The 19,491-nt window shown below is 40.9% G+C and overlaps 1 protein-coding gene across 6 annotated transcripts in view; it reads right to left on the reverse strand.

Annotated features, from left to right (window-relative positions):
- Positions 1–2,971: 2,971 nt before the first annotated feature.
- Positions 2,972–19,491, reverse strand: part of MACROD2 (mono-ADP ribosylhydrolase 2) — an 861,715-nt gene continuing 845,195 nt past the window's right edge. For 3 of the 6 annotated variants that reach the window (XM_066316515.1, XM_066316514.1, XM_066316512.1), the window contains exons 17-19: positions 13,263–13,346; positions 7,919–7,987; positions 2,972–6,127 (exon numbers count right to left, since the gene is read on the reverse strand). In XM_066316515.1, the coding sequence (XP_066172612.1) occupies positions 7,926–7,987; positions 13,263–13,346 (146 nt within the window). In that variant the 3' untranslated portion in view covers positions 2,972–6,127; positions 7,919–7,925. The remainder of the gene's footprint in view (positions 6,128–7,918; positions 7,988–13,262; positions 13,347–19,491) is intronic. The other 3 variants (XM_066316513.1, XM_066316518.1, XM_066316516.1) reach the window with 3 other exon arrangements.

Consider the following 19,491-nt stretch of genomic DNA (forward strand, 5'->3'; position numbering starts at 1 on the left):
ATCCTGTTCAGGTCCCTCTGCGTTCCTGGAAAAAATGAAAAGCTTAACTGAAAACCAGGAGATTCAATAAATAAATTAAAAGGGTGTAAAAAGCCAGGCAATAAACAAACCACCAATTCTTGCCTTTCTCCCAGCGTTAGTTGCAGGGACATGAAACTTGCTTGTACCACTCCTTGCACACCCTTACCTTTCAAGGTCAAATATTCTCTCTAGAATATATGAAATACTTAAATACACACAAACCAGAAGCGTACAGAGGCTGTCAGCTTTCCTAAGATGTTAAATGATATCTGGATGGTTTAGTTTATGTAATACAAAATACTCTGTATGCAAATATTTGCTTTATGTTACAGCTTTTACCTCTGTTTAGTGAATATATAAACCTAAGTTTGATCTAATGCATTTTCTATAGAGCACAATAATTATTGCTAATTATTATTACTGTATGTGTAGTACACATGCATGTATGCAATAATATACACTATATGGCCCAAAATACATTAAATACCCATCATCTGCTATATTTAGTTTATATTAAATACAGAATATATACTGCCTATAAATGAATTAAATACAGAATATATACTGCATATAAATGGCTTTGCCTAGGGGATGGAGGTAATCAATGTCTCCTCGGCACCTGGCTTCTCCTTTCCCTTTTCTGTAGAAAAGAAAATAAATACACCCCGCTCTGCTGTGAGGGTGCTGGGAAGGGCACACAGGGCAGAGAAAGGATTTTTAATTTCATTATGCCCATTTGTGTGCTTCTGCATTTGTGGGTCTCTGCTGCTTATTTTAACTGTCTTGTGATTTGATCTCTCCTTCTCTCTTTTTTCTTTTATGTCAAAACAATTTCCTGACTTGCTGTTGTGATATAGATTAAAAATATATTAAAACCTTTTAATTCAGGCTTGCCTTTCCCATCCACAAGGACACTTCTGCAAACAGTGCTTGGAAACTGATGTGAAATAAGCAGGACTTGGAAGTACAGGGCAAAGGCCAAAGAGGCTCCCTGGCCTCTGCAACACCTGGTGGCAGCACAGCTACCCCGACTTGCACTGAAACTTATTTAGAAAAGCTTGTTCCATTTTTTCCTGGGGAAAACCAGGAAGATCTTGGGGACTATTTTTAATAGGTCAGATGTGTCTAATGGCAAATATCAACCAAGTTTTCCAACATCAACCAAGTGCATGGACTGATGCTCTTGCACCAAGGAGTGGATGATGCTCAGGAAGGTTAAACTGGAGGAAAATTTTACCTGTATAATGCAAATAAAGGTACCCCCCACAAACCACGAGCCCTGAGCTGCCACCAGATGGAGCAGCCTCTCCAAGTACCTCCTCCACCGTCTCTATTTTCATCAAGAATCTTTTTTTTTTTTTTTTTTTTTTCTGGAGGAATTCATTACAATAAATATTTTATCAGTGAATTCTGAAATAATTAATAGTGATTTGACATTTACTTTAAGGAGCTGCTGATAATTCTAGTGGAATGAGAAATTAGGGTATTTAAATGTCTCTGGACACTTTTACTTCAGTTAAAAAAAAAAAAAAAAAGGAAAAAAAAAAAGCCCAACCCCAAGACTAATTAAAATTCCAAAGCATAGTTTTAACCTTACAAATAAACCAAGGTCATAATGACCCCTTTGGAAGCTGCTGTGTGAGGGGGCTAGGGAGAGGAACCAAAGCCAATTTAAAGCATGAACATAACCCTCTGAGGATTTTCACATGGAAATCCTGAAAGGTAACCCAATTTCTTTTGGAAACTCTCTCTGAGAAGCTGATTAAGGAAATTGGTAATAGGGCCTCTGTATCTGTAGACACAGATTGACATCAAATATAATCATCTCCACAGAAGACTCTTCCAGGCACAAATCCACCCCTTTAACACCTTCCCTTTCAGACCGTGTTTAGAAACCTGTCAAGAAGACTCTTCTAATCCACATCATTTGGAAAACATCTATCTGACAGGATCTGTGCTACTTCAAACACATGCCCTTCTTCATACTCCAGTGGCATGGAGCTTTTTCTCTTGATGTTGTGCTAGTCAAGAAGGGTGGGACGGACAGTACTTTCTCCCAGCTAAGAAGATGATTTATTTGCTGGCTCTTTAACCACACACACTGTTGCAGCAGAAATAAGCTACAGTGTGGGTAAAGTAGGTGCTTCCACTGCTGTACAGTTCTGGAGATACAAGGAAAACAGCTGAAGGCAGTGAGAAGCACAGCTATTGCTGGTATTTCTCTGCCTCAGGTTAGCTCAGACCATACCTGCATTTGGGGCCTGCATACAGCAAAAAGGCAGACATTCCCCACTGCCATGCATCTCCTGAACTTTGTCCTCTTCCATCTGGCAATCCAAGGGTTGCACACACGGAAAGGTGAAATTTCAGAGAAGGAAGCCATTTGTTGGAGAGTGTTGAACCCACACAGCCAAGCCCCCTCACTTTGGTTCCTGATGATTGAAGCCTTGGCTGAGAAGAGTAAGGCTGGGTTGGTACTCACAGTTTTACCTATGGTGGTGTCATGGAAGAAAAATTGCCACTTTTGCAATCTTTGAAGTGTCCTCTGCCTATCCATTTTTGAAACAAGTGATGGTAGAAAGGACAGATAACATGTAGCATGTACAATTCTCTATTATACCTGTGGATTGCATACATATGGAGTATTCTTTCCCAGATAACAGATGCTGAGATTTAGTGCAACAGGACACATTTTGTAACATCTCTTGTGCAGCAATGAGACCAGTCAAGATGCCTTTTCCCCTCTGAACTACAAAATCTTCTAAAAATTCCCCCTGCCAGGAGGTATCTGGTTCTTACAAGAATCTGCCAAATAACAAATTTTAATGAGGATCTGGCTGCATGCATTGCTGATGGCACATCCAAACCAAAATGTCCTCCATGGACAACCAAAATGACCACTGCACAGTCAGCTTGGTGAGGAGGGCACAAACACACCAGTGGCATTGCCTTGTCTTCAGGACAAGCTTTATTAACGATTTGCTTTAACAAGGTAGTTATGAAGGCATTGGTTCTTTCAGTTACAAGGAAAGTAACGAGACTCAGGTTCAGCATGTAAATGACAAAGTAACAAAAAAGGCAGATGTTAACCCATGTAACTACTAGACCATCTATTAGAAGACATTTTGCAAGCAACATTCTACATTTCTTTGCATTGAAGTAAAAACATATTTTTTGGTCAAGAAAATTACCTTTTTCAATTTTACACTTTTTTAAAACTTATATCACAAATGTCAGGGTAAGGCAAATCCTGGATGAATAATATGATAAAAATCCCTATTCCCCAAGAAAATAGATCCACATACTCTGTTAAATTTTGTAATTTTAAAAGCAAAGCCGGCATGCACTGCATATAGAGAAAACTCTTTTTTTTCTTTTTTAAATATATTTTCATTCAAGTCCTAAAGCAGAACAGTGTTAATTCAAAGAGAGGCTTTCTCAGTGCTTTATAGAAAGAGTGACAATTAGCTGCAGTGACCCATTATTACAGACTATGTCTAAGTATCACCTTTGGATGTCATCACGGGAGCAGTCACCAGCCTGAGGAATATCGTGTCTAATGGTAGGGGTGAGCACTTTCAGACACAGGAGAAACAACAATCAAGCACAGCCTCTTAGGTTGAATACAAACATCAGCACCCAAAGACAGCTACTCCCTTTACACCACCTACTGTGAATGTATTTTGAGTTTAATTTGAAATCCTTGACATAAATACCAGTGTGGGGAATCTCCATCTAACACTTGTTCTACAAAATCAGCTCCTTACCTTTCCCCATCTCCAGAAGAACATCAGAGACTGACTATTATTAACACAGCTTCATGCTGCCAAAGTATATTCACTTTATGAGCGGTGAAAAATGCCAACAACTCAAATCAAAAGCCACCCAAAGGAAAACAGAGATAAACAAGGCTGCAAACAGTACAGTAAGGACTCAATCTACTCATAGGTTGCCTTGCTTTACACTTTCTGGACTTCATGCTTGGCCAACACATCATTGGGCAAATGGTTGTTTTGAAGACTCACTATTTTCTACCAAGGTTAAATAAAAAGCAAAATGAAATTACTGTCAGGGGCTAGAGAGTGTCTAATATGATGCATCTTTGCAGTTAGGTTTTTTTTTTAACTGCCAGTCAGCCTTCACAAGACATTTAAGGAATCTTTATCTCCTTCTGAATGACCACAGCTCAGCATCCAGCCTCCTGTGGGGCCATCCCTTTGGCTCTCCTGCTAAAACCAAAGTTGGTGCAAGAAGAGGGATATCTGATTCACGGCTAGTGTTAATGTTGCCCACAGGGAAGCAGGATCAAAACAGGTACAGAACTACATCCGGGAACTATCACAGTTATACCACCCTCCTGATGTATTTATCTGCTCCTGACCTACCTACTATGACAGCCTGTTTCAATCATAATAACACAGTGTGGAAAATACACAGAAACATAAAGGACCATGCAGAAAGCCCACATCCCAAAAGACATGTTCTGTCAAGCGTGACCCCAAGGTTGGGAAAGGAAAGCATCAGAGGCACCTCAAAGGGAACAAGGAGGCTCTTCAAGAGTATTTGGAGAGAACGAGAGCCAGAGGAACTGTAGTTACCAAATATAAGTAATCTTAGCAAAATTTTCAAACTGAGTAATAGACTACTAACATTAGCTCATTTACTCCTACAATTGATTCAATTTGGAGTTATCCATCCATTCCAGTTGATAAAGAAGCTCCTTGAGAGCCTCTCTGGCACTAGACACACCTGGGTGAATATTCCACACAGAAATACCCTTCTGATCCCACCTCTGGCAAACATGCTGGAGTCCCACAGAGAAGGGGAGGTGGGGAGGGTTGCACTCTCTGTGTGTAATCTGATGCTTTTCCTGTTTTCCTTTCTAATCCTTGTTTCTCCTTGACGCCCTTTTGAATTAACAACCATTGACTGTCACTGTTGTAGCCCTCATTAGGTATACTTGGGTCAACCTCGACTTGCTGTTACTCCAGCACAGGATTTATCATTGAAACTCTATCTGCTCTATCTGGGATGAACCCAGATCACAGGAGGACAGAGATATGTCTTACCTTGGGTTTTTTTACTTTTTTTTTTTTGCTGGCCAGATATTAGATAGCTATTTTGTGACTAAGGAATATTTTGGATGGGAAAAAAACGAGAACAGAACTAATTATTTTTCTTTAAATTACCAAATTAGAATTGATTACTTTGCTTAAAGTGACCAAATTATTTTTAGCAGCACTTTAAAATAGAGTTTGTAGCACATCCCACTAGGAACACAGGCCATGTGCTCTTCCATCCAGTGTATTTTCTGTCAGTTTTGGTTACAGTACAGTTGGGAAATGTACATGAAAACCTTTTGTTCCTTTCCTACAAATTTCAGTGCAGCATTTGCTGGCAGAACAATTGACATATGGAGAGACATTCTTATCCAAATAACTGGTTAATTGCTTTTTTTAAAAAAATAAAAATTCATGCATATGCAGCAGAAAACGTAGTGAGGGCTGCTCACAAAAGCTACTGTGTGAAGCTGTATTTCAAAATGCCTCGAAGGCAGAGTCTTTGCAGCATCGAGGAAATGTCTGTTGCTTACCTGTACCCAAAGGTCATGCTTACAGCACTGGTTTTGAGATGTGCAGAACTAACTGGAAAAAGCAGGATGGATTTGGGGTGCTGGCTGTTTTGAGGCCACATGTGTTATTCACATGTAAGGACATGGCATAGCATAGGCTGATCATAGGAAAGAAGATAAAGATGCTAGAAAAGGGGTGGGCCTGGAAACAGGCTACTGATGGTATGATGCAGGAGGAAAAAAAGACCCAGTGTAAGAGAGGGACTCACATTTCAGAAGAAACTGTTGTAAATGCAGGGTTAATTGCAAAACACCGTTAGACCTGGGAAGTTACGCTTCTCCCCAAGAGGCTCACAGAACAAAATGAAAGGAAGAACAAAGAGAAATTAAAAGCAAAGACTCATCCCCCCAAAAGCTCCCCCCCTCCCAACCCGCTGATCATCTCTGTGTGCTCTTTTCGGCCGAGAATGATGCTGTAGGATGTCAGCGCCTGCCCGTAGGGTTTCCTTGGGTCTCTCCTCTCCTGCATCCTTCCTTCGCCACAGCAGCAGAGAGAAAAGGGGAAAGAACAAAGTAAAACTTTCAAATGTCTGCACACAAGCCAAGTCTCATGTTTCCAGCAACAAATGCCAACAGTTTCTTTTTTTGTGCAATGTGTGTGACACAGCTTATATTTAACAGCTAATACCGGCTGAGCAAATTACCTGTGCTTATCAGGGTGTCTTGGCTTTCCAGAGCACCATCAAGCAACAGCTTGTTACCAGACACCTCCAGCTCTGGCAGGTGCTTTGGTGACAAGCAACACATTAAAGAACCAAAACCAGGAAGCAAATCCACCCTTGTGAGATTCTCTGAGGCTTAACAGGCTGATCAGTCCTCCCTGGGGATTGCTCCTAATAATTAAAACAGTAGCAATGGAGTTTGGGTGACTTCGACAGAGAGCTGCAGTGAATTTGATGCCTGTGTCTAATCCTGTGCATGCCACTGAACTGCTGAGCAGGACATGGTGTGCCCAGGATTTGGCCCCTTTGTATCAGAAAGATGCCTGCAAAGCCACATCTTGCAGTGGAGCTGAAGAGATTTATTAACTGATTGCTAATTCATGAGAAAAAATTACTCCGGCCCTAAACATTCACAGATAATAATTTCTACGGGAAAATGCAGCATGACAAACAGATTTCTTCAGGGCCACATGAAAACTGTAATATTCAAATATCTTTTTTTTTTTTTTTTTTTTTTTTTAACAGAGGAAAGGTATTAACATATTGATGTATTTTTAAGTTAAGGATTTCATTATTTCCTCTTTTTTGTTTGAGCAAGGAGCTAAGGGAGGGGGAGGAAGAGTTATGGATGCTGTACTTGAATCATTATTTTGAGAGTGCATCATCTTTTTACTTCAGTACTTTTTAAATGGGACACCATCAGGGCTACTTCACACCCCAGCAGTACAGCAGCACATCTCCTGTACACTGATAAGGAACAAGAGTCACGTTCAGTAATAAGACCTTGTGTTTTAAATCTCTGTGTTACAGCTGCTGCCATTGTATACCTTGCTCTTATGCTACATGAAAGCCCACTACAAGGGTAAATATAGCATGTTGCTGTTGACGACATTGGAATTTCTCAAAAACCCAACAGCAAAGGAAGCAGTGTGCACTGGAAACCACTTCTGAGGGAGAAATGGCTACTGCTTCTTTTTGTTAGGGATGAGCCTTGGACTTCTGTCTTCCCACATTATTCATTTTAGTCTAGAAGAAATGCTGTTTATGCCTGTGAAAAACACTGCCTCAAGAGCCACCAGTGCTCCAGCTACAGCACTGTCATTTAGTGTGGAAAGCCAAAAAAAACTCCAAAAGGCAGCAGAGCTCCAGAAAGCAGCTCTCTGACTTTGCCTTATTTTTCAGTGGTATTGCTAAAGAGACATGAGGTACCGGAGAGCCAAGGGCAACAAACCCGTTATGATGTGAACCTTTTGTTCCCAGAGCTTTGCTCCAACCCATCTAAATTGCCTGTCATTTTCCAAAGCAATGCCAAAAATTGTTTGCTCATTTGTTCTCCTGTTCCTTTTCTCAGTGATGTTTTGCTTTCTGATGATCTTAGACCATGCACTACCTAAACCCATTACAGCTGCAGGTTGCCGCTATAATATTTGCTTGACAAAATCAAGTCTGTCTTTTTATGATGTAATACAGGCCGTGTTAGACAATTACTTCTTTGCATTCCTATTTTTTTTTTAATGTTTGGTAAATTTAGGTGCTTTCAAAGCAAGTTTTCATACAAACTGTATGGAAAAAAGAGGAGAAAAACCAGTTGTGAAGGTCTTACCTGTTACTTAAGCTTTCCGCTCTGTGTCCATTGGATCGCTTATACTTTCAACTTGACTATTCATTTCAGCTGAAAAAGAAATGAGATGGTCATTAAACTATTAATGAGACTCGTTAAGTTTATCATGTGGAGTAATAACTGCTTTTAAAGCAAAAGGGACATTTATTGCATTAAGAAATGTCTTAAGTCATCAAACAGGTCTCTTCAGGGACCCATCCTAACCTGGAGTTCCCCAGACACCATGACAAACTGTTCTGTAAGGAGGAAGGTTCAGCAGCACTGGAAATTCAAGCCTCTGTGTCTAGACTTTCTCTCTGGTCCACATCCATGCAGTCTGGGTTTGGCACCTAACCAAGGAGTCCAGCTCAAGATCAAAGGACCCTTAGGCCACAGAGATACAGGGATTGCCAAGGAGTGATCCAGAGTTTTGCTGGACTAAGTGGTCTTGACCCTCAGATTCAGACCTTGACCCTCTGATTCAAACACTGGAGTCTGACAAAGTCCCTGGTTCCTACCTGGTTCCTGAAAGTATAGAGCTGCAGGATGAACACAGTTCCATTTCCATAGAAAAATAGAGTCATTTAGGTTGGAAAAGACCCTTAAGATCACTGAGTCCAACCAAAACTCTACCACTGCCAGGACCCACTAAACCATGTCCCTAAATTGCAGCAGTCAAGCTGTGATACTTTTGATGCTGTCTCAGTTACAGAGATGCTGCTTCCAGAAGTTCTTCAACTGCAAATTGCTGGCACCTAGGGAAGGATTCAGAGGCTATATTCCTACAGTAATAGTTTGTTAGGGTAAGATCCATTTAAAAGCCAACCTTATTTTCATTTAAAATTACAAAAAACCAAAATAATAATAATAATAATAATAATAATAATAATAATAATAATAATAGAAGGCTTAAACTCATTTTACCATGACATTTGTCAAAACTATAATCTAAACTATGGCAGGTGTGATTGGTTGTAGTAAGGCTAAACATAAATACCTGCAGTTTTAAGACTAGCATTTAGTATTTGTTCTGCATTGAAATTAAATGAAGCCATTTATTTTAAAACAATTTTTTTTTCTTTATTTACCCCGGCTTTGTGTTGTGTTATCACCTGTAGATTATGAGGCATTTGACATGAATGACAGGCAAAGTCCTCAAACATGAGTAGGAGATTTGGAAATTAAGATAAGAAGGGAGAGAGGGAGGAAAAAAAAACCCCAAATCAGTAATGATGCTACTTCCAGCTGGGTAGTATGATGTCTTTTCATGAATCAATATCATGTCAATGAACCTGTTATAGTTTTGATGAATTATTTGTAAATTATTTATCATCCATATGCAGAAAAGACACTGTAATGTTTTCCTGGATATTTGTGATGAATAATACAAGAAGTATCCTCTCCTGATTAGAGAGCTCTGATGCACATCTCATTTAGCAAGCTTGTGTTCTTTAACCATATTTGCATAGCAAAGACAGGATGCTTAATAAAAAAATCATTGAAGGAAGGCTGTTGCACACTGACAACAGCATCCTCCCCCAGCCTCATTATGCTGGACAGCTTCACTCGCAGAATTTGTTGAAAACATCTTCAGTCTTCTACAGAAACCTCCTGCAGAATAGATCTGGACTTGAAACCTGTGGTTAGGCTCTGTCAGCATCCCAGATGAACCCTTTCCTGTGCATTTGTGATGAGCTCAGCTCTTTGCATGTCTCTGCTAAGGACAGGGAGGTCTGACTGAAGGATGGGCTCCTGCAGACCACTGAGTGAATCCCACCATGTGCTGCTCTGAGGACAGCCACACAGTCAGCTCTGTTCAGATGAAAAACAGCACAGCAGTGAAGCACATGACACAAGAACACATGGAAGAACTCCACCAGGTAGTGAGGACATGACTCGCAGTCCTGGGCTCCTCCCAGCATGGGGTGGTGCCACAGAGGCATCATTAGCCCTGGATGTTCTACATCCAATCCCATCACAAGCCAAAATTAGGGCTTTTCCCTGAGAAGCAAGGTGTTTAGAGGTTTTCAACTGCTAACTCACTTTAGCAGTCTTGCTGTACCTTGCCATAACATGCTACATCAGCCAACACCTCAGAGAAGCACTTGGAGTGCAAAGAGGTGACCATCTCCTAAATTCAGTTTTACCTGCACCTCCTTCTGCACCTTCACAGATGGTTTTTATGACAGAAATGGACATCTCTGTGTGATGTGGACATTCTCTATGTCATTTCTCTTAAATTTTGACCCGTTGGGGGCCAAAATTACCAGCTCTCAAATGATGACCGGGCAGGGATTTCTCCCACAAAAGCAAAAAAGTTCCTTGCAAGAGGACAAGAAATAACCCAGTAAATAATTCCCATCCATCACAGAACTGTGATTGTTGCTGACCTGGGGGGATGTGCTTTGGCAGTGCAACGTTATTCCTCATCCCTGCAAGACAGTTATATGCTTAAAGGTTAGCTAGCCAGGAGAAGACAGGCAAAGTGGAGACTGGAGAGCCAAGTTAAAGTCATCTGCAAGACAGTGAGTGCATTACTTTAGCCCAGGATATTATGCCATAGACCTGGACAGCAGATGACACCAAAATACCAAAGTGTTTTATTTAAATGCAGCTTTCCACAAGCTTGAAACCAAAAAGAAGATTGAGCAATCCCACTGTGAAAAGTTTGATCTGTTGGATCTGACTAATACCAGCTGGAAACCAAAAACTGCCTTAGTAATCTCTACAGCTTTGGTGGTAGAAATAAAGCAAGCAAGCAAGCAAAGAAAAATAAGGAAAGAAAAAAAGAAGGCTACTGTCAGGGAAATACCATCTAAGAACCCAATCACCAAAGGTTTGCCATCATTAGAAAAAAAATAATCAGCAAATCTGCCCTGGGTACAAGAAATTTAATATACAAGGACCTTTGCTCTGATGGTTGATGGAAACTGGCAGGACAAATATGTGGCTGTATACACAGCTCTCATCCAGGCCACAGATGCACCTTCTGACAGTTTTCCTGATGAAGAATCAAGCTCAGGTCTCAAATAATAGTAATTTCTCAAATATATCACTCTCGTGGACCTGCCCACTGGATGAACCAATATTGAGATCCACCTGAGCTGTCTAAACTCTCTGCATCTCTAATGCACTTTTCACTGTGCCACTGTACATGAAATTAAACCACAAGAGCTGAGCTGCCAAGGGGGATGCAGTGATATATGCTTGTGCTTTCAGCTGTGAAGCAATGAGATCTCCTGGGGCAGAAAGAAGGGGACCAGAGAAAAATGATAGGGAATTTACATAAAAATTACTGTTAAAGGGAACAAGTTTGATCCTTTTTTTTTTTTTTTTTTTTTTTTTTTTTTTAAACAAGCAGTATATGTCCACAAGGAAAAACACCCTGTAATATAATCCTAATAGCAATTTAAACTGTCTAGAAACAAAGATTTCCCTGGCAAGTGAAGTACTTTTTGGCAGCCTAAGCAAACACCCTTTTCCTGTCTTTCATATAACTTAGAAAGTTCAAAGAAAAGGAAAGTACAAGATGAGTCATATGCAGAAGACCTTACAAGATAAGCCAGATTTGAAACAGAGAAACCTATCAAGGTCCTCATTTCAGAAACCACTAGCTGGTCCTGCTGTCCTGTCCTATGACATATGTTGAAACAGCAATGCTATCACTTTTATTTCCAGCCAGAAATCCCTTAAGATATTCCTTTATTAAATTTGGATTTGTTTTCACTAAGTAGCCCAAACTATCCCATGGATTCACAATTCAAATGTTTTAATGTGCTATGACTTTGAGGTTTGTTCAAAGCATGAGTCAAGAAGGCTGCTTTGGCTTTATTCTGCACTTCTACTTGTAATAGCATAATCTCTAGTGTTTTTTAAAAAGAAAATTCATTATGCACACTTGCTTTTCCTGTGCTTGCAAACTTCTTTACAGACCACTATCCAATCAGTCACAGATTTAAATGCTGCAGCACAATCTGACATCCGAGAAAGGAAATCAGCATCAGATTCTTGATGTAAGCAACTGCAAAAACAATAATTGGTTTGTCTTCAAGATGTAAAAAAGTGTGCCTTCAATTTATATTAGGTCAGTGTTGAGGAGGTTAAAGAAAGAGTTAAAAAATAGCCTTCACTACAGAGAGGAGTCTATGGGTATAAAATGAGGATTGGATCCAAATCCCAATCCCAAACCCACTGCTGTTTGGGGCAGTAAAATCCCCTCTGTGTAGCTCTTACACTACAAGAGCTGACCCAGACAAGTGAAAAAGGGTCTGCCTCACCAAAGCCTAAGCACCAGTGTGCTGATTGCCACCACTATTTCTTTACACACAGGATGAGTCAGGAAGGTCAATTATTTTTTGTTTACAAGGATGTTACACACTGCAGATTTTGAGTAGCATCCTTCTGCTCAGCCCTTGGCAGAATTTGCCACACAGGTGCGTCATCGGCTCACTGAGGTCAATGTTGGAGTAATATAATTTCCAAGTCAGAAATTTTGGGTTGATTATGTCCACAAACCTGACAGGAACTGCTGTTAGGTCAACTAAACTGTGATTGTTTTATTAACAGTGGAAGTCCTAGCGAGAGAACTGTTACAAGACTGAGCTTTACATGGATACTGGAGGAGGAGGAAAGGGAATCACAGCTGATCTAGAATGAGACTAACAGACAAGTTCAGAGTGGTTGTTCTGCCAAACGCTTCCCCCTCGATGGAGCTGGGCACCAGCACAGAAACACTCAGAAATAATCTTGTGACTGCAGTTAGAGCCCCAACCTCTTGGCCAATTCTATATCAAGACTGACATTACAGTGGGTCTAAAACATGACTTAGTTAAAAGGCAGGCAGTGTGGAACATACCAACTGAACACATTAACCCAATCAACTCAAAAAGTAGGGCTACAGCACTGAAAGTTACTTCCACCACACTCCCAAGACACTAGAGATGGTGTCAACTCTCAAAAAGACTGAGCTGAAGAGATTATTAATATAACTCAATTTTTTAGGTGGAAACGTATAAACAAACTCTAGAAAGGCAATGCTAGACATCAGCTTCAGGACAACACACAGATTCATAGAATGGTTTTGCTTAGGAAGGACTTCAAAGACCATCTAGTTGTACTCCCCTGCCATGGGCAAGGACACCTTCCACCAGACCAGGTTGTTCCATGCCCCCATAAGCCTGGCCTTGAACACTTCCAGGAATGGGGCATCCACAGCTCTCAGGACAATCTCTTTCACTGTCTCCCTACTCTCACAGTGAACAATTCCTTACTAATATCCAACTAAACATGCTCTTCGTCAGTTTAAAGCCATTACCCAAAAGTAATTGAAAATAATAGAACAACATACCATCCTTATTTGAAACATCTGCTGCTTGACTTGCAAGGTCAATTTTCATAGGCTCCACAGAAGTTTCCTCTTGCTCTTGTATCCCTATAACAAAAGCCAAAGAAGGAGAAAAATCAATACTCAATACAAATCAGTATCTGATTAATGTCTAATTCTCAGACTCCTCGTGCCTGGCTTTTTTGTTTTCCTTCTGGCATGCTCTTACCTTTGTAGACTCCACTGTTGTACAGTGGCACCCACTAGAGAAGAGGACAGAGGATAGAGGGAGAACATAGTTTGAAAATAATTGCCTGAATACTTTTAGCAATTCATGCTCTTTTTTTAACTGCGATGTTAAAATGACATCGTGGTGTGTGCCTCTGCCTCCCCACCATTCTTTTCTCATCACTTTTAAAGAATCCCTTCTGCTCATAAAATGCAGTATGTGACGAGAACTTAATCACAGTTATAAAGTGTCTCTAGCTAGCAGAAAGAAAATAAATACAGTGAAGGGTTCAAATACACGGGGTAGTCAGACACAAACTAGAATATCAACGTAGGAAAATGCATTTTATCACTGTAACTCAACGTTTTTATCTCTTCTGCCTCAGGCTCGTCTGGAAGCTTCAAACTCCTAACAATATTCGAAAAGGGAAAAAAAAATTGCTGTTTTAGACAGAGTTCTACTATTCTGCCATTGGCTAAGAAGCCAATTTTTATTTACATTCCATCATGCTACTTCTCTACTGCTGTGGTTGCTGTAAAGCCTGTAGCACGGTCCTGTGACTGAACTCCAGGATATCAGTGACTGGTCACTAACTGATCCAGGCATTTGGGTGGTTGTAATGAGACAGAAGAGTGCAGTAAGGTCTCAGGTATTTCAGAAACATTTCATTCTTAAACTGAAAAAACTTAATGAAACCTTCACTGTCTCTCAAAAATCTCCCTTTTCCTGTGGAATTCTAAAGTGGGGTTTTTAAATCCACCAGAGTGTACTATATTTATTTTGTCGATAAAAATGTATCTACCTCTGAAAATTTCAGTTACTTTTCCTTCTAATTTTATCTGCAAACCAATGGTATAATGGGAAATTTAGTTTCCTCTCTGCAAACTGTGATGGCCAATGCTGTTTTCACTGGCTACTTCTGGCACACTACCTATAGAATCACAGAATCATGGGATCATTAAGATAGGAAAAAGACCTCTAAGATAGAGTCCAACTGTTAACCCAAGACTGCAAAACCATGTCCTCAACAGCCACATCCAGTCACCTTCTGAACACTTCCAGGGTTGGGGACTCCACCACTTCCAATGCCAGACCTATGGTCTTACCAAGCTTGGGGGATGGATGACTTGACAGTGATAGAAATGTTACTCATCATTTTAACAGACCTTATTTCTCATGCAGAAACTTTTCAGTGGATCACTGCATCACCAGCTTCACCTTCTCCTCACTGGTTTAAAATCATCTCCCCACAGACACAAACAAAATGCCTGTAAACATGTGACGGAGAATGCTTATCTGCCTGAAATGGCCCCTCTGTGGGTGCATCAAACTCCAGATGCTTCTCCAGGGAATTCATGGGAGTGACTGTGGTTATCTCCTGTGGGGTTTTTTGTGTAGCAACATCCCCAAGATTTCCCAGTGCTCACCCACCTGTCTTTTTGGCTCAATGCAAAAGATAAACCCAGGTGACCCCACACAAATAATGTGTATGTGGCAGGCATTTGTCATGTACAAGACTGAACAGGTGTTTCAAAATCCCTGCCTGACTTCCGGCAAATTCAAGATCAAATTTAAGGGACCATGAAAACATTGATTAATCAAGCAAGATATACAGATAATTCCAGTTGTGATACATTTTGATTATCTGAGAGAAGCAGCTCTATGAAAAATAAAATTTTGAAAAATCTCGGAATAATCAGGCAGGTTGGGAGAAAGCTTAAAAACCATTTAGTTCCAATCCCCCTGCCATGGGCAGGGACACCTTCCATTAGACCTGGTTGTCCCAAGCCTCATCCAGCCTGGCATTGAACACTTCAAGGAATGGGGTGACATCTTCACCAAAAGGACTGAAAGCTTCACAAGGCAAGATGTGCCAGGGCCTCACCACCCTCTGAGTAAAAGATTTCCTCCTAATATCCAGTCTTAAACCTACTCTTTCACCTTAAAACCATTCCCCCTTGTCCTATTGACTGTCTCTACATGAGAGCAGCCTGCAGTGGATGCAGCCCTACCCACCAAGACACCCTGATGTCTGATGCAGGTATTTGGGATGTCTGCTAAACACCAACATGCTCCTGCTGGCAGCTGTTGCCCCTGAATCTGACTTTGACTCCTTTAAACCACCATCTAATAACAAATAAAGAAGATATGATATGATAGGTCATGTCTTGCCTCCCAGTTTCTCCCCTTGTCACTGCCTGAAGTGACCACATGAAGTTCCCAGCCCTTATCAGAAGATCTTTAAGCCTGGCTTTGCCATGCTGCTGAAAGGACTCTCACTCTCCATTTCAGAAATCCCTCATGCAGCTGACAGGTGCAAAGGTTTACTGGCATGGTGTGAGGTGATGATGGAGGCTAATGAAAGAGAATTTTATGGACACGTGTGTGTGTGTGTGTGTGTGTGTGTGTGTGTGTGTGTGTGTGTAAATTTCTGTACATGTGCTTTGTTCCAGTTGTCTCCCATTGGCAGTGATAACATCAGACATGGGATAGGGGGTGGCAAGCCTAGAATGAGGCTAGGAAGACTAACAACAGCATCAACAGATCTGCAAAATTACTTTTTCCAGAGGTTTAGAATCATAAATACTGTCAGAAGGGTTGCTTTTGTTTGGCTTTTTCACCTTCTTTCCACGTTTGAAACCCTGATTCCCCATCCTTTCTAGGAGGGGATTGTTGCAGTATCAGTGGGTTTTACACTGGGAGTTTATTGTTGGATACTGTCAGCAAGAAAATTATTGTGGGAAACAATGTTCAGAGGCAAACTAGGCAGAAGACACTTTCAAAAAAGATATTTTAAACTTTTACGAAGCTGAGCACCACTGCAAATCTTGGGAGGAGGTTTGCACAGTTTACCCTCCCATTTTTGGGGAAGACTTACAAATTCAGTTAATATAAATTTAATTTCTTCCTTCATTATTACTGTAGGATGGACACAGGAACATTCACTATACTGCCATGCATGTGGAAAGGGTACTATCCAAAACAGCTCCTCTCCTGTGCTGTCAGTTCAATTTCACTCTGAGATCAGCCCAATTCACACAAACAGCAGATTTGGCTCAATACCAGAAACTATTGACAACCAATTTATTCACGAGACCTCTCCCTCGATTTAATTCCTTCAGGTTAAAGCACCAACAAGCAAAGGGTTCCAGGTCTCCATGCAGGAGCTGAGGGTTCCTGGAGTGGGGGGAGCCTGGGAGATACCTCTTTCAGTATCAATTCCCATTTCTCATTGTGCTCCTGCCAGGGCTCATTACCTGAACCCTTTGCCAAGTGGTTACACAACCAGCCCAGCATGGAGAGACAATGGGCTGCTGGCATGGGCAAGCAGGGCTCCCAGCCTTTTCCAATGCATAAAGATGAGTGCAGACCAGGAAGAGAGAAATCCCTGTACTCTTATTTCATCTCTCCTTTTTTCCCCTTAATAGTAATTTGTTCCACGTGCTTACAGTTAACACACCATTTTCTATAGAGAAATATGATTTTTTTTCCCCCTCTAGATGCATGTACCATTTACAAGACTAACATGAAGCTCTTGTGGTAGCTCTTGGTACTTTAGCATCGATTTTAAATTTGCCCAAATATAGAGGCCAGACATCTGTTTTCCAAACCCCCAATATATTCTAACAAGTAAGAAGTGTAACCCTTGTCTTCCTCATCATCCTCCTCCCTTTGCACAAGGTTTGCACCTATTTCAAGCAACAACAGCAGGCAACAAAGCAGGCTTAGAAGCTGTAACAGCCCAAGCACTGAATTTCTGCTCTGAGCTGCCTACCTTAAGGATGTTTATTTTTCTTTGCTGTTTATTTCTCCTGGCAGAGCCCAGCCTTTGAGACCAGCCTTGGCATGAGTGTGGGTCAGGGATGTCTAGTGGGCTCTGAACCAGAAACTGGGTTCCTGCTATAAGTTTCTAGCTTGTTAATAATGTCAGAGACCCCCTTTGAGACAAACAGAAGAGCAAGTTTCATGTGTAAATTAGTTCTGCCAGTGTAATCACATACTGCATGGTAACTTAAATCTTTAAAAATTCCCCAGTTTTACAAGTCTTGTAGTAAGTGGGAAATCCTGGCCCTAAGATCATTCCGAATATTTGAGGGAGAAAAGAGTTGTCAGTACTACAACAATCCAGAAAACTACTATTTTACAGGCAAAAAGGCAATGACATTATTCCCGTAGCTGGTCTGCTCTGAAATTTTGGGTGTTGCCACAGGAATTCAAATAAAATACTATCCTGCCCATGGACAATGTGCAACCTGACAAAATTCATTAGCTGTAAATTATTTGTAGAGCAGTTGCTTCTACTTGTATTAAATACTTTGAAAAAATCACCTCTGTCATTATACAATATAAAAACCATGTTACAGCTATTCTGAACTATCCAGATTTCTACAATTCATACTCACTGAATAAATGTTAATGTTTTGAGTTTAGCTGTAAATATGCTTCCCCTAATCACAAGACTCTGTGAGAGTCAGGCATGTTAAAAAATAATAAATCCATGTTTCTCAGTTTAAAATTGGAACACACCATTTTTCATCTGCAGTAACAAAAACAAAACAAAACAAAAAAAAACCCAGGAAACAGACAAAGCTCTTCTGACCAACAGCTGCACTGTCTTATCTGTCAAAACCAGTTCTCATTTTCTTGCTCTGCAAATAGCCAGAGTTGTTTTTGCCTTCTTTCCAGTCATTTCGTTGAAACACTTTGTTAATGTGACTGTCAAGCCTTCATGTACTTTGTTTACTGCTGTATTTTAGTCACATTATAAACCCTGCCTCATTTAGAAACTGAAGCTGTCTGTGATACAAGGATTCTGTCTGACTCCTGTTCCACATCCATCTGGGATGACTGACCCTTTTAATCAGACTGGATTCTGCCACATCAAATATTTCTGCTGTCTTCTTGTATGGCTCTACAGGTGCAACCACCCAACTTGCTGCTCTTGGGGCCCTAATAAAAAAAAAACAGCAATCATTTTCCATCTCTACTGCATTACATCCGAGCTGGAGGGCAGTTTTCTCCCTTGCTGTCCTCCTGCAATGCACAGGTCAAGCTCAATAGTTCTGAATCTGCAGGAATGGCCCTGCCACCATCGTGCCTCTTGTTGTTCAGCATTGTAAATAACCAACAACTCCATCTGTTAGATCAGGAATATGACACCTCCATCAACTACCACCCTGTCCCCAGCAATTATGCACCAGAGAGATGAAAGAAAACTCAAGGATGCAGATTTCAGAGGAGGGTGTGCTGGTACCAGCTTTGCTGGGCTTTCCAAGGCACGGAGTGAGCATCATTCCGGATTTGTGGTGCAGCCACTTCATTGTTACATGGAGTATGGACCCTCCTTTTTGGCATTTTGGCTTTGTTTTCCATAGCAACAAAGAGTGATGGATCTCTCTGTCCCTCCAGTGCAATGTGTGCCAGCTCAGCTCTGTGTTTGTGCACACAACTGCACCTAAAGGCAATGTGCTGCTCCAAGCCACTGTTATTCCCAGCTCAAGCTGAACAGCAGTTTTTTAAAACACAATTTTAAAGTGTCTAAGATTTGCTTATCCCTATCCCCTTCCACTGAATGTGAGTCAATCTCATTGTGCCTGCCATTCTCCAGAGGCGGGAAGAGGAGGCTGGTGAGGATTGTTGCCCAGCAGTGTGGTCCATAAGAGCCCCACACAAATCTGGCACATCTAAAATTACTCCTGTCCATCAGGAGCACTTGGTGTATTTTGTCTCTGCCTAAAGACAGGATAAACCTGCACACAGCAGGCTCTTGAAGAATACAAGGTACATTGTTTTAAGAAAAGCCTTTTTGATTTTTTCTTTTTATTCCAGAAAATGTGTAAAAGACCATGTCATTGTTTTCCAGATGCTCTTTTTGTGAAACCTCTCATCAGAGAAGAAGCCTTCAGCATAGAATGTTTGAAATGGAGCACCCAGAAAATGTCATCTCACCCCTCAATTGCTGGCTGTTAACACAACCAAAATGTTGCCTGGTTGTGATCAAACCAGTAGATCACCTGTCCTGAA

Source organism: Sylvia atricapilla, chromosome 3, assembly GCF_009819655.1.
Source record: "Sylvia atricapilla isolate bSylAtr1 chromosome 3, bSylAtr1.pri, whole genome shotgun sequence".
In the NCBI taxonomy this organism is placed as follows: Eukaryota; Metazoa; Chordata; class Aves; order Passeriformes; family Sylviidae; genus Sylvia; species Sylvia atricapilla.